We start from the raw sequence: 15,651 nt of genomic DNA, 5'->3' as shown, positions 1-15,651 counted from the left end.
GATTCTTATCATGGTCTTAATATTTTTGACATTTTACTGGTCTGTGAAATCCAAAAGTCTGGGAATGTGAATAGTCAAATCTCTCATTTTATAGGAGCTCCCCATGGGGAGTCATGTTCTCATGGCGCAAGGACCTATGTAGATGAATAAGGGAAAGGGGTTACTCCATCCCCTAGCACTCTGAACATAGTGGATAGAATAGGGTCTAGGTCACTGCTTACTTCTTTGACTAATTTCCTCCAAAAAACCAGTTTTCCCTTCTGCCTTGGTATTCTAACATGGATAGTTTCAGAGTTTGTCCTATTTTAAATTTATTTTCACTGCCTGCTTTGGACATTTTCTTACCTAAGCTGTTAGGATTTCATACATTCAGGAGGAAATGATACAGTGATGACATGCTTCAGTCCTCAATTCTTCTCTGTCTCAGTAAATTGAAAGGAAAAATGGTCCATCTGTCTGGACCTGTATAGAAAAATTTGGAGAAAAATAAAACAGGAAAGAAATGTTCCATTATTTTGTGAAATAATCTACCTTTAATCTGTCCCACAGCTCAGCGGCAAAAGGCTTATGCAAAAATAAACTTGAGTTTTCCTCCTCAAATAATATGTTTTTTCAATGATTTAGATAAATATTTCTTAAACTTTGACTCAAGGTAGATTCTGAAGCTAATCAAAACAGTCGCTACATTTCACTTCCATAAAGATAAGCCTCTGAGCATCAAAAGGGCAATGGACTAGGCGTCAGCACACCTTTCATCAGTAAAATGAGGGAACTGAGCCAAAATGTAAATAATCTCTAGTGCAAAATATTCACTGTGAATCAAAAACCATTTGTATTGCGGTCTGTGGAAAAGCCAGTTGCTGTAGAGTCCCCCAGGTCTGAGATGTTGAGTCAGTTCTCACACATTTTCCCGACACAATCTTGATGAAGCAAATACTGCACTAAAGACAGGAGGAGGAAGAAGGAGAACACAGAGTGGCCCCATATTTTTATTTCACTAGCAATAAACACACTGATACAAGGGCTTCATAGTTGAGAGTAAACACTGAGGTGATGGGTACAAGGCCATGGATGAGCTACGAGGAAGGAGTGGTTAGAGAACTAAGATAATTTCAGAGGAAGTATAACCAACGTGGCTGAAGTGTTTTGGCTGCATATTGCCTGAGAGTCATTCTTCATTCTCCATAACATTCAGGCCCACGTGAAAGTGGGCAGGGGAATATGGGGAAGTGAAGGACCTTGCTTGCACAGAGCCCACCAGTGATCTCAGAGGTTTTAATACCACCAATTTATTTTCAAAGCAGATATTCAAATCCTCAAAGTTTGAGGTACTGTACTTAACCAGACATGTGACAGTCACATTCACTGTCTTCATAACATTATCTTACTGAATATTAACTAGTGTTGCAAATGAAACAAGTTAATGGTACTAAACATACCTAGAGAACAGACTAGAAAAGGAATAGTGGACTTCCCAGAGCAGAACAAACAGCAGGGCTCCCAGCCTCACCACTGACTCCCTCTCAACTTTGTCCTGGAAGAGTCTGGGTCTTCACTCTCCTTTCTTCCATCTACTGACATTTTTGGTCTTCTGGCGACCAGTGCACTAAATAGTATAGCATGGTTCTTTTTTTAAAAATTGAGATACAACCCACATAACATAAAATGCATCATTATAAAGCATACAATTCCAGTGTTTTTTTAGTATATCCACAAGGTTGTACAGTAACCACCACTATCCAATTCCAGGACATTTTCATCACCCCTAAAAAGAAATCCCATGTCCATTAGCTGTTACTCCCCTTTTTCCCCTCCTGCTAGGACCTGGCAACTATTAATTTACTTTCTGTCTGTATGGATTTGCCTGTTCTGGACATTTCATATAAAGGAAACATACACACCCATATATCAATGGAACAGATTAGAAAGCCCAGATATAAACCCACACATATATGGTCAATTAATATACCGTAAAGGAGCCATGAATATACAATGGGGAAGATACAGCCTCTTCAATAACTGGTGTTGGGAGAACTGGAAAGCTACATGTAACAGAATGAAATTGGATCATTAACTCCATAAATAAAAGTAAACTCAAAATTGGATTAAAAACCTAAATATATAACATGAAACCATAATAAAACTCTTAGAAGAAAACAGCCAAAAATCTCTTGAGCATTTATATTCCTGGAGGCCGTTGGTGCCATGTATTGTGACTAAATGGAAATGTTGTCATAATGTGGAAGAGATAAGCTTTTCTTAATTTTTTTTATTAAAGTATCATTGATGAACAATCTTATGCTGGTTTCAAATACACAATGCCATGGTTCAACATTTACCCATATTATCAAGTCATCACCCTGTGGATTTTTTCCTGGTCACATCTCCTCAGGCAAGGGAAACAAAAAATGAACAAGTGGGATTACATCAAACTAAAAAGCTTCTGTAGGCAAAGGTCACCATCAGCAGAACAAAAAAGCAACCTACAATATGGGAGAATATATTCATAAACTATCTATCCAATAAGGGGTTAACAGCCACAATATATCAACTCATATGAATCAATACCAAAAAAACCCAAATAACCTGATTAAACAATGGGCGGAGGACCTGAACAGACATTTCTCCAAAGAAGAAATAAGGATGGCCAACTGGCACATGAAAATTTGCTCCACATCAACATCCATCAGGGAAATACAAATCAAAACCACACTGCGATATCACATCCCACCACTAACCAATGGCCATGATCCAAAAGACAAGAAATACCAAGTGTTGGCATATTGGCAAGGATGTAGATAAATGAGAACCCTATTATACTGTTGCTGGGAATGTAAATTGGTACGGCCACTATGTAAAGTGGTATGGAGGTTTCTCAAAAAACTAAAAATAGAAATATCATTTGACCCAGTGATTCCACTTCTAAGAATTTATCCAAAGAAAACAAAATCCCTGATTCAAAAAGATATAAGCACTCCTACGTTTATCACTACATTACTTACAATAGCTAAGATAATGAAAGCAACCAAAGTGTCCATCAGTAGATGAGTGGATAAAGACAGGGTGGTACATATATACAATGGAATATTATTCAGTCATAGAAAAGAAGCAGCACTACCATTTGCAACAAACATGGCTCTATGATCAGTGAAATAAGCCAGCTGGAGAAAGACAAATACCATATGATTTCACTTATCTGTGGAGTATAAAAACGAAGTAAAACAGAAGGAACAAAATAGTAGAGTAAATTCATAGACACTGAGAAGGGACTAGTGGTTACCAAGGGGGAGGGTGAAGGGGATAAAGCAGCACAATAATTCACAATCACAATATAAGTTAGTCACGGGGACAGTAGTACAGAATGGAGAATACACTCAATGATTCTCTGACATCTTACTGTGTTGATAGACAATAACCACACAAAAGGGGGTGAGGATTTAATAATATGGGCAACTGTTGAACTAGTGTGTTGTATATCTGAAACCAAGGTAAAATTGTATATCAATGATACTTTAATTAAAAAAAGGGAAGTGGTAGATATACACAATGAAATATTCATTCATAAAAAAAGAAGAAGAAACACTATCATTTGCAACAATATGGATAGAAATAGAGGGTATTATGCTCAGTGAAATAAGCCAGGTGTAAAAACACAATATCAACTTTTATACTCCACTTACTTGTGGAGTATAAAAACAAAGCAAAACAGAAGGAACAAAATAGCAGTGGACACAGACACCAAAAAGGGACTAGTAGTTACCAAGGGGAAGTGGATGGGGTGGATGGGTGGAAGGGAGGGGATTAAGGGGCACAATAATTTGCAATCACAATATAGGCTGGTCACAGGGACGACAGTATAGCATGGAGAATACAGTTAATGATTCTGTAACATCTTACTACATATAATAGTGACTGCACTGGAGGGGAGGGGGTGATGGCTTGATAATATGGGTAAATGTTGAACCACGGCATTGTGGATTTGAAACCAACATAAGATTGTTCATCAAGGATACTTTAATAAAAAAATTGAGAAAAGCTTATCTCTTCCACATTATGACAACATTTCCATTTAGTCACAATATATGGCACCAGTGGCCTCCAGGAATATAAATGCTTTGATAACAATTTTCAGTAACTCCAGGGAGAGAAAAATCTTTTTGACTTTGGATATAATCTTATACAACTATTTACAGGTTTATCAGAGGTCAATAAGACAATGACAGTGTGGGAGTAAAAACCACAAAATGACTCTTACGCTACCAGAGTCTCTCTGAAAACTGTCTACATTAAGTATATCAAGATCCAATAAACAGATCTATATCAGGATCCAATAAACAGACTTTCACATTTCTGAAACAGAGTGACTGAACTGTATTAACTATCTGAAGCGACTGAGCAGAACCAAGAGTGGAAACCAGGATTAACTCCTTGCTGTAACAACTCTTACTAAATGATACATCACTGGTAACTAACAAAACAGCACTGAGTTGAATAAAAACAAGGAAGGACAACTAAGAACTTGGCTTTCATAGAAGCTTGACACAGCATGTGTTTCCTTCTTTTCCCAGGAAGTACCGGACATAAGCACAAATTATTTTAGGATCTTTGAGAAATCATATGGTCCAACTCTGAATTTAAGCAGAACTGCACACAGTCAAGGAGTAAGAACAAACACAGAGCTCTGAATCTACCAATTACAGTGAATAGAGGCCATCATTAATTTCAACAAATTTCTGAATGAGGAAAAACAAGTGGAGAACTGGTGACTGATGAAGCAGGGCAATGCAAATTGTAGCTCATATACCTACTGGAAGGCTGCAACCGAGCTAGAAACCAATCGGCCCTGTAAGACCACAGAGAGCCTCCAGGACTACCAAGATCAACTCCCTGCCCTAAAGCAGAAAACCTGCGAATACAAAGTGCTACCTACATGTGCACAGAAATCCTAGTGAACTTTCTGTTATCTCATTCTTAATATAAATGGGCTGCAATTTACTATATACATGGTAAACACCTCAATTAAAAAGATATATACAGACAAGAAAATGTTACCCATATAATATTCCAGATGATTAAATTCAAACTGCAGAAACAAATAACTGTCATTCATATCCCAGACTCAGAAGCTATTACAACCACAAAAAAAGAACACTATAAAAAATGTAACAATAACAGGAAACAGCAGTAAAGAGTGGTTTTATGGAATGATGGCTGTGCAGAAGCCAAGAAAGCAATTGGCCAGACTGGAAGAAGAGAGAGGACAGAGGAAGGAAGCACAAAGGATCTAGGACAAAATGTTTATACGGACTTGATAAAACACTTGAAAAGCTGGATGAAGACAGAGGTACAATGAAGACGCACAATTCAAGAAAAAAAGGCCATTGTAAAACTCGAGAAAAAGAAGTCTGTGTAAGAAAATAACCATCATGTGTATTGTACTGGCTCTACATATTTACGGTCACAGTATGCATACTGTTTTGTTGGCCTATAGTTGACAGAACAAGAAATAAACGTGTATTATCTCAATTTATAAGGATAATCAAAATAGGAACATAAACTTTATGATATAACTATACTGGAGAATAGGAGGGTACAAGTAGGAATGGCAGGATATATGAACTAAGTTGCTTATCTCATAGCAGAAAGTTAATAGACGATGTCTATAATTGGTAAATCAATAAATAATGCATGAGCATATTAGAGATATAGAAGTAATCAAAATAACAAAAATGAGAAACAGTCAAAATGATTCCCTCTGGCAAGAGAGGGACCAGGGACAGCTGCTGTTTACTAAAAATTCTTTAATATTTTAACCGTGTGCTATATTCCTTTAATAAACTTTAAAAATGTATTTTAAAGAAAGGAGTGAATACTCAGAATCCCCTAATGTGATCAGAGCTACCACCAGACACTTGCCTCCACCTTGATGGCGCACCTTCCAATGGCCCGCACAGCTTGATGAACAAAGTCAGCATCTACGTGGGTGGCATACTCCTTCAGTTCTGCTAGAACCTGGTAAAAATCCAGGAAGTGGATGATTACGAAGGACTTTCAAACAGCAATTTCATAGCCTAATTTTTTCTAAAAGCCAGATCTTAAGATCTAAGTCACTATAAATTTGAGTTTGCTTTAGGTCCCACCTGAGCAATGTTGCCTTGGGATGCCATATGAATCATTATGTCCAACTTCTCTAGTTTAACATAGATAGGGTCATTGTACTTCACAAAGAAGACTTTGATTTCCTGCTTCAAGATTCAGGCCTGCTGTATGAAGAAACCCAACAAGACAAGACAGGTGACACATATATTGCTATATCCTTCTGAATCTATATATATCTAAGCTGTGCCTCTCTGCTCCCTATCCATTCCCCCCAGGGAAAAAAAAACCCACAAACTTCCTCTACACCCCTCTGTCTATTTGGAAGACTTTTTTACTCCTTTTAATGGTCGGGACATATACTGCCGAAAAGAATTGCTGGAAGAATGACACTCTGCCTCCAGACTATGGCCTGCAGCATATTAAGCAGGCAGTAGCTAGAATACCATTAAGAGGCCCTCAGAAAACAAACCCAATTGAGAGCCACACCAAGCATTTATTACAGGAACACTCTGAAATCAATGCCCTGCTGACTCTGGGCAAGTTGCTCTGCCACACATTTTCATTTCTATACATTAAACAGAGCTTAACACTTGCCTCTTTATATACTGATGTTATTAGGTTTAATTCAAAATTACACACACTATTATTATTACCAATTCATCTTTTCCCAATGTTTTCTGGACAATTAGGTTGATATTCCTCAGGGCGACATACCGCAGCATATTGTAGTAGTCAGAGTCCTTAGGTAACAACTCTAGAAATTTCATTAGGACTTTTACTGCTGAAAGCACCACCACTGAGTTGCCATGAGATAGTCGGGGAGTTAGCCGCTCACAGATGCTGAGGGCAGAAAAGGAAAATTAACATCTTGAATTATAATTTCTTTGCTTAATCCAGTCTATACTGTGTCAGAGGTCCATGGCCCAAGTATTAAGAAATTAGAGAATCAATTACATAAGTCAAAGCTCCATGCACAGGTAAAACTGGGATCTAATACTGCAAAGCCAGCCAACTACAGGCAGAGCAGGGGCATCAGAAGACTTTAGGAAATCAAATTTAGAATAGTCAAATTGGAAGGAAACTGGCTAGTAACTGAACTCTTGAAGCTCACACCATTTACCTTCCTTTTCAGAGTTCTGTGTCCCCTTATTATGTAAGGGCTCCCTGCCTTACAGCCCATTTCTCCTCAACCTACAGGAAGTCAAATTAAGCATTCTGAGTATTATTTTATAGTGAGAGATACCAACCAAGTGTGGCTGAAGGTTTCATTGTAAGATGCAGGAAGAAGTAGGTTGACAGAGAAAACTACCCAACCGCTTGCCTTCAAGATAATAGAATCTTTGAGAGAGTTTTTGTTTTTTTAACAGAAGTACTGCAATGTTCTCTCAACCTTTTCTCCTGCTCTAGTTCCTGCCACCTACACTTGAATGTCTCATGAAATCTTGAATATTTAATTATCTTTGAGGGTTCTTCAGAAACTGACCTAACTTTGATAGCTCTTGGGTAACATGAGCAGCTAGCTGACTATATTCAGTTAAGGATACAAGATGAATAAGCTGTGTTTCTTTCCCTTCCTCCTAGATCTCCTTGGCTAACTCCTTGAACCTCCTTCAGGTCTTTATACAAATGCCACCTTCTCAGGGAGGCCTTCCCTGACTTCCCTTCTATATAAAATACAATTCCTCACCCCCAAATGGCCAGAATTGCTTACTAGATCTTTTCCTACTTTATCTTCCTTGTTAGCACTTATCATCATCTGACACATTATATATTATTTTATATATACATACTATATACACTTCTGCCCCATCCCTCAGAATACGTGTTCCAGGAGGGTTATGATTTTTTACTATCCACTACTCTATCCTCAGGGCCTAGAAGAGCATGGGCTCAACAGATATTTCCTGATAAGTGTGAGATGCCAATGAACAACAGAAATAAAATTCATTGTAAAGTTCTTTCCAGAAGATACTTGTGTTTTCAATGATGGAAAGGATCTATGAGGGTAAACTTTAGTGAAGTCCAGAGGGAACAATTTCCCAGACAAGTGAAGAACACTTATGTTATAGTAGCTTGAGCTTCAGCCAGGCAAGGAAGGTTCTTACCTACCACAATTAAAATATGTCAGCTTTAGTACAGAGCCAATATTTCTTCAGAAGTACTTTGCATTGTACAATGCCTACATATACAATATGCTAATAAAAATTAGTGAAGATTCCAACTGTAAACTAAACTGTATGGACGTGTATATGAAATTTAGGAGTTTATTTCTGACACTGAGACAAAATTTTAAACACTAAGGTGGCAAAGGGCTGAGAACAATCCAGGTATGCCTTCCAAAATAGTCTCTAAATTCAGAGTGGTATGATTTATCTATCTAATGGAATAAAGTAAACATAGAACTTTTTTGTGTGTGGTGCAAACACCCTTTCCCTAGTACTGAATGACAGGTATAGCTCAGATCAATAAATTGTATCAAGCCACTTACTATGTACCTAACAGAATGAAAGTTTGTCACTACAATGAGACACTCAGAAACTGCTGTTTGCCAAATAGCCAGGAACCGCTGTGTGGAGATGTGAGACCACAATGAGGCAGGTTTTGGTGGAAGGTAACTGCACCGCTCACATAAGAAATGGAAAACACCAACTCAGAAGAACAGCTATATTTTCATGGTTTACTCTACTACCTAAAATGATCCTAAATTGAGTGAGAAAATACCATGAGACAGCAGTATCTATCCCATAAGCCACTAATCTTCCTCAACATAACAGACCCTTATTCTCAAACAGACACTGGAACTTGTTCAATCAGACAGGACTCCCAGATACCATGGAGGCAAAGAGACTGACCTCTGAGCCTCCCGGTCATCTTTAGGGTTGTAATTAGACAGGCAGTCCAGGATGAAAACCTGGCCCCATTCGGTGCACTCATTCAGGGCTGTCAGCAGCTTATTAATGTTCTGTGGGTTCAGATCAAGTAAGGTGCTATTTGGGTGAGATTCGCTGATGTCAGGTAATGCTGCTACAGTATTAGCCACCACCTGGGAAAGAAGTAGATAAGACTTTGATTTACCAAAAACAGTACAACTACAGATAAATACTTAACCTTCAATGCATCACTTCATACATAAACTCATCACCATTCCTGAACATTTTACATAGGCATCAGAAAACAGATAAACTGTTTTCAAAACATAATCAGATGACATATGTATAAGTGCATCTACAAAGCCTCATGCAAATTTAAGGTGATAATAACAGCATAATTCATCAAGGGTTAAGTTGCAGCTTTTTACATTAACACCTCTGAAAATGGGATGCATTTTGTAATCAAAAGCATGTCAGTTTAACAGGAAGTATTTTTCTTTCCAGCTACCGCAGAAAATAACAATGCACCTTATAATCTTTGGCATCTTAGAATCAATGAATTATAGCTCAACTGCATCCTTCTTTCAGGAAGTATGATAAATGAAAAATTGCTACCAAATTTAAGAAAGTGCACTTGTGTCCTGACTTACAGATCCACAAATCCACATTAGCTGCAAAATAAACAAACAAAATGAAATAAGCACTTGTTATCAAAATTATAGATTATTTTCAATATAACAAATCTACAACCAATGAATGTTTAACTTAAAAATGCAAAAACACCTAAACATAAAACAACAGAAAAACTACACTATGGTCCTAAACAAGTCCATTTAAAACCACATTTGCAGTGAGGCTCCCAGTTGTTACTGTTACTGAAAATACCAGATAAGGCTGAATATAAATATTCTTAAATATAAGTGAGACATGATGGGAGACAGCAGCTTTAGTAAATACGTGTATTAAAAACATTCTACAAAATGTCAGCTCATTGTTAGTTCTTGCTAAAGTCCCTTGTAAAGGCTTGAGAAACTAATAGTGGTGTGATTATCCTTTTGCTGGAGAGAGAAGAAACAAATTGGCCACAATTTAGCTACTGATTTTAACACCCATATAATCTCGGTAGTCTACAGATTACTCCAGCATAAGATTTTACCTAGAAGATAAATGTGTAGAGAATATAATTTTTAAATCAAATACATTTATGACAATATCCATTATTATATAAAGGATAATGCCACAAATGGTATCATCTTTAGCTATAATTTGATGATCAGAACAAAAATTTCAAGGCGAAAAGTCAAAGGCTCATGTGGCAAATATGGCTATGGATATAATATTTTTGTTCTTAAGACAAATTGGGAAGAAATAACTAGTCCACCTACCACATGGCAGCACATAGGAAGTTGTTTTTTGACTTAACTTTTATTTGCTGACTCCCCCATCAAGATGGCATTTAGTGAAAACTAAAAGGCATAAAGAGTGAAAGAATAATCCCCTCCATCATCTCAGTGCTTTACACGCAGGGAAAAGGTTATTTCCCATGCATGACACACTTGATAGATCCAATTACAGTATAAAGGATCAAAATGTCATAGAGGAAGACCAAATACTGTTTTCATCTTTTGCTGCCACCATATGCCCAGTGTTGGTAACCAGCTGTCCAAAATAAAGCATCCTACCACATTTACCACTGCAGACAGCCAAATCCTTTAATGTTTTTTTTTTTAGTTAAATATAAAGCCTTTTAATAGGAAACACAGAAGAAAAAGTGAGAATTGGGGGAATTAAAAAAGGCAGTGGTGAGGAAAAAGAACAGAAGGATGCTGAACAGAATGAAGCATTAGAATCCCTCTGCTATTATCACAAGCAATTGGAAATTAAACCAAGTATCTCATGCAGCTAATGAAGTATATGTTCTGGTGGTAAAACAGGCAATTTCTGCTTATTATCATATTAAAACAAGAAAGGGAATAGAGAAATGTAAGTCTAATTAAAAGACCCAGAGAAATTAGATTACAGGATTATGTTTAGAAAAGCCTGCACTGAGAAAAAGAAATCACTGCCAAATGGTCACTGAGCCAACAACGATCAACCAGAAGAGATGTATCCCCCAATTACAAAACTCTACCTTTTCCCTTTCACCTCCACATCTTCACATTCAGGCTGTTGTATTTTCAGAAATGTACTGAAGCAGGCTCATTAGAGACCGCTTAGAGTTCTGGTCAGTGAGCCATGTTTCTCTCACTCTTTACTTGAAACTCAATATAAGCCAGTTACACTGAATCTCAAGAAGACAAAGAAAAAGACTGACTTCAAGACAGCAACTGGGTGGCTAGCTAGGGTATATGGGATGACTCCAACTGTCAATGTTTATACCGTTTCTTTGGAATTTTGTACTATATACATAGTACCTATACTGCATATTTTTTAAAATTTAAAATAAACTTTAAAAGTAAGATTGAAACTTAAGATTTACTGCCTCTTCTCAGAAAATAAATCAGTATCACAAAGAACAAATCCAACCCTTGCAGTAACTGCCTTGATACCACATGTTAAACATTCTCTTTTACTTGAACCATCACTCTGAATTTGAACTAAAACTAACACACATCAGTATTTTTCCCCCTAGAAGATTGCCATTTCTTTTAGGAAATACTAAAAGAACATGAAGATAACAATGAAAAACTAGACTTCCCAAGAAAAAAGGGTTTCTAAAGCAAGTTTTGCTTTAAAAATGGATTTTCAAATAGGGTTTCTTAAGGAGTTTCCTCAGTACACTGGGTGATTTATAAAAAGATGGCATCTAAGCTACAAAGGAACACATTCATAGAGTAGAAAAAAAATTTTCTATTTTCTATTTCATCTTGCCAGAATTATTTTCTGGCAATTAACAAAATTACGTTCTGTTCTTTGTGAGACTGCAACTAAACCTTACTCCTCCCCACCACAGTGGACCTAATGTAATATGTATATTTTAGAGGTACAGATATTAAACACATATACATACAAAAACTATGTATATAGATATATATAAAATCACACTCATACTAGATAAGTCTTTCTCTGCCTTAACTAGACCTCTCTTCAATTTGGTACTATGATTCCTTGGAGCCTGCTGAATGTCCTTTAAGGTAAGCATTTGCATTCTGACCTACTACTTTATAGTATACTTCATAGAATGAGTTGTAGAAAAAGACAGACAATAGCCAAAGTTCATTGAACACTTACTATGCACCCATTAATGCTCACGGCAACTCTGAGGTAGCTGCTATCAAAATCCACTTATTACAGATAAGGAAAACAGGCTTTAAAAATTAATAAATAGGGTTAGAGAAATTCAGTGACTTGCTTAGTCAATATAGCCAGAAACGGACAATGCTTGAATATGATCTCTGGGCCTATGTCTGATTTCACTGTCTAACTAGTACTCTAGAGGCCACGTCCAGCATTTATAGAAGTTCCAAGAGCTGTGACCTTCAACTGAGGGAAAGGGAAAGAAAAATCAGAGCTGGGGGAGGATAATATTAGGAAAACACTATTCCAGGCAAAGGTGACACGCAGATTTATATGAGGAGGAAAATGTATTCTTCTAGTTTAAATATTTCAGAGATAATCATATCCTGGCAGTACTTAAAAGAAGCAAGATTAATTATCCAGTTATAAAATCTGATTTATAAGCCACCACTACCTTACATGCAGAACATAAATTCGACCCCCCTTTTTTTCTTAAAGGAGCAAGCTGAAGCAGTGGGTATGGTTAGAATAAAAATGATCCTGTAAAAAAGAACTCCAGAAAAAGTCCAGATATGTAATGGGAGAGGAGTATCAGAGACAGAAGCTCCTTTATGAGAAATCTCACACACTTGCGTGTTCCTTTGAATGGTTTTCATCCTGCACTCCTTCCACTTATTTTCACAGCTTCAGTACCCAAGAAAGATAGCACTTTCCAATACAGCGCCTTCCTCCTATACCAGTTGGGTGGTTGGGATCTGATTCCAGACACGTGGACCTATGAGAAGCCGCTGACGTGTAGCCTCAGCCTAGACCCTCGCAGTTATCCACAGCCTTCCTCAGTCCCTTGCATCCAAGGAGATGCCTCTGAAAAGGAATCCTGGCCTCCACTCAGTTCTTTCCCAGCTCCCAAGGGAGACGCAGGGGAACCTGTCGCTCCAGACTTTGAGATCAGCAGCCGGGCTAGTCCCATTTAAGTTGCTGACGAGCGCCCGATGTTGTGTGCCATTGACGGCTTCCTTCTATAAGGACAGTGAAAGAAAAGGCAGGTTGGATGCCGATACTCACCTCCAAATCTATCCCAAACGAGCCCCCAAAGATGATGCCGGAGGTTCTTGTTTGTGGAGTTGAAGAATGAACTTAGCAAACACCCAAGGGCAGGAGAGCCAGGGAGAGGCTTTTATTGAGATACAGTGAGAGGACAGAGCTCCTGGCTCAGGTGGGGACAAGAGAGCATAGGTAGCGGTGCGTGGTCTAGGGGTTTTATAGGCAGTTAAGGATTTGGGTGAATGTGAAAAAAAAGGCTTAGGGGTGTGGACTTGTTAAATGGTCCCTGAATATTAAGAATTAAGTTAACACAAGCAACTTCCTGCTCTGGTTTCTGAGATACCAGTGTCTTGGTGTAGGAGCATATCAGACAAGGCTGCCTGCCCAGCCCCCAAGGTGGGCTGAGGTATTGTTTGCTAAAGAGTAAGTTAAGAATTTCCAACTTCTTAACTCCCTGGGTATTAAAGTGCAATCTTATCTTTAAGGTGGACTCCTCCCTGCCTTGCTTTTTCCGGGAGCCCCTCACCCTACTCTGAGTACACCCACGGTTCCTGTCTCATTACCCCCTCTACAGATGGAGACCCTAGCTGCTGCTAGGGAAAGGGGGCGACAACTGCTCTGGCTGCTTCATACTGAGAGGGGGCGCAGTAAGGGGTACAGTTAGGGCTCCCATCACTGGTCAGTTGAGAGGGCCTCGGAAGATGGGCACTTTTATTCTGGTTCCATTTCTATTACTATTTGCAGTTTTATGGCTTCTAGGCAAAATAGAACAAATCGTGTTATGACGTTAAGTTGCAATATCTGGAGTTGGATTTTCCATTCTGGAAGAACAATCTTGACAATGAGATTAAAGAATGCATGGCTAAATATAGTAAGATTCCAATTGAAATGATAGGAAAAAATAAACATTTGGAGGATCATAGCTAGATATTTTGGGGAAACTAGAATTCTGGATCTCGTCTATGTCCCAATGACTAGTATTAGGATTTAGTATAGATAAGGCAGCATTATTGAAACAATACTTTTCTCTAAAATCACCTTCATTTTTATTAGAAGTAACCAGATAAAGAAAATAATTAACACTTGGCTTGGTTATTTACATATGTGCAGCAAGAAGAGCAATTGATTACATAGGCTCTTTTAAATGTGCTTTGCTGGAACTTATTGGACTTTTATAGGCCTCTCGAGGCCAGAAAGCCAAGACAAACTTGCCATCAGGTTTTGCCAGCAGTACCTATAGATTTGGGTGAATTCCCCTCTTCTCGAGGTCCCCAAGACATTTTGAGGTTTCCACACCTGCCAGGAAGTGACCTCCTTTACTCACCTGGTAAGGCTGCTGGGAACCCTGTAAGCAACGTACCAGGCCAATTCTTCCAAGGGGCTTCATTGGCTCTATAAAGTCAATCTCAAGTTTCTTAAAGCTGTTTATATCTGAGTTTATGCACGTGAGTCTCTCAGTCAAAGCCTTGGTAATATAATCAGTGTTTTTATGATTGGTCCTGTTACAAGGAAAGCAGATTCTTACTGAGCTTCTGCAAATGAACATACTGCCATAAAACAAAAATACTCACTGAAAGTTTTTAAATTCCGGAGGGGTCAGGTAGAAAGATAAATGTTTCAATTCTGCTTATAAAGGTATTGTCATTTACTGAACTGTTGTAAGCAGTTAAGCCCCCAGCTTGAATGAAGATTAACCGTCTGAGGAACAGCAAGAACCTTTTCCATTCTAATCATCTTTATAATTGGCGGCAATTAAGCCAAGGCTTCTATCCCTCTAAGTTGCTTCAAATCCTTCTGGGAAGGCGGCCGAATATAAAGTAACCACAACTGCGCGGCGCACAGAGGAAGGCTTCCCTCTCCGTGTTCCCTTGCATTCCTCCGCTCCTAAGTCCATCGCGCGCAGGAACACAGGCCGCAGCAGCAGGCCCGAGCGGGGGCTCCAGGAGCCACACTCGGGCGCCGCGCGCCCAAACACCCCGTCAAAAAGACCTCTGCCGGGAGAGATTCAGAGGCGGGGCTTTCCGCAGCGGTTGCGAGGCAAAACCAGCCCAAGCGAGGAAAGAACGCCTCGCCAGGCGAGCCCGCACCCCGCAAACGTGCCCTAACGGCCAGCGGGGGCTGAAACGGAAGCCCGCATGGTGCCATAGAGTTCCCTAGTTCCGGTTTCGGGACCGCGTACAGGGCTAGAGCGCCTCTCTTCCTCTGTCGCCGCAGGGCCGCTCCAGTTTCCCAGTGCGGCTTCTGTCCTAAAGCGGAGACGTCCCTCCAAACGCGGCGCCGTGAGCCCTTCGCCCTTCGCCTGGGGTCAGCGTGCGAGGACAGGCGCGGCAGGGATACTTTACAGCCAACAGCTGGAGCCGGCCCTCGCGTACCGGGCCCTTACTGGCACCTCTGATCGTCA

General features: G+C 39.1%; 1 protein-coding gene across 2 annotated transcripts; it reads right to left on the bottom strand.

Annotated features, from left to right (window-relative positions):
- Positions 1 to 6,175: 6,175 nt before the first annotated feature.
- LOC130683501 (AP-2 complex subunit beta-like) lies at positions 6,176 to 15,370 on the bottom strand. 2 transcript variants are annotated; one of them, XM_057501201.1, is made up of 4 exons: positions 14,575 to 15,370; positions 8,952 to 9,142; positions 6,814 to 6,939; positions 6,176 to 6,263 (listed from the first exon to the last, which is right to left on the bottom strand). In XM_057501201.1, the coding sequence occupies exons 1-4, from the start codon at positions 14,794 to 14,796 to the stop codon at positions 6,248 to 6,250; spliced, it is 555 nt and encodes a 184-aa protein (XP_057357184.1). In that variant the 5' UTR covers positions 14,797 to 15,370; the 3' UTR covers positions 6,176 to 6,247. The 2 variants fall into 2 exon arrangements, with proteins under 2 accessions (XP_057357184.1, XP_057357185.1); XM_057501202.1 differs by having other exon boundaries at positions 6,176 to 6,260.
- Positions 15,371 to 15,651: the final 281 nt, after the last annotated feature.

The sequence above is a fragment of the Manis pentadactyla genome, chromosome 4 (genome assembly GCF_030020395.1).
Source record: "Manis pentadactyla isolate mManPen7 chromosome 4, mManPen7.hap1, whole genome shotgun sequence".
Classification (NCBI taxonomy): Eukaryota; Metazoa; Chordata; class Mammalia; order Pholidota; family Manidae; genus Manis; species Manis pentadactyla.
The sequence above is the reverse complement of the archived record's forward strand: the minus strand, read 5'-3'. Positions and strand labels throughout refer to the sequence as shown.

What these genes read in the sequence shown, in the direction of transcription:
- LOC130683501 (XM_057501201.1), bottom strand. Translation starts at nt 14,796, where the DNA reads ATGTTCATTTGCAGAAGCTCAGTAAGAATCTGCTTTCCTTGTAACAGG. An exon ending in GTTCCCAGCAGCCTTACCAG is followed by an intron (nt 9,143 to 14,574) that starts GTGAGTAAAGGA and finishes CTTCTTTCCCAG; the next exon opens with GTGGTGGCTAATACTGTAGC. An exon ending in GATGACCGGGAGGCTCAGAG is followed by an intron (nt 6,940 to 8,951) that starts GTCAGTCTCTTT and finishes TTCTGCCCTCAG; the next exon opens with CATCTGTGAGCGGCTAACTC.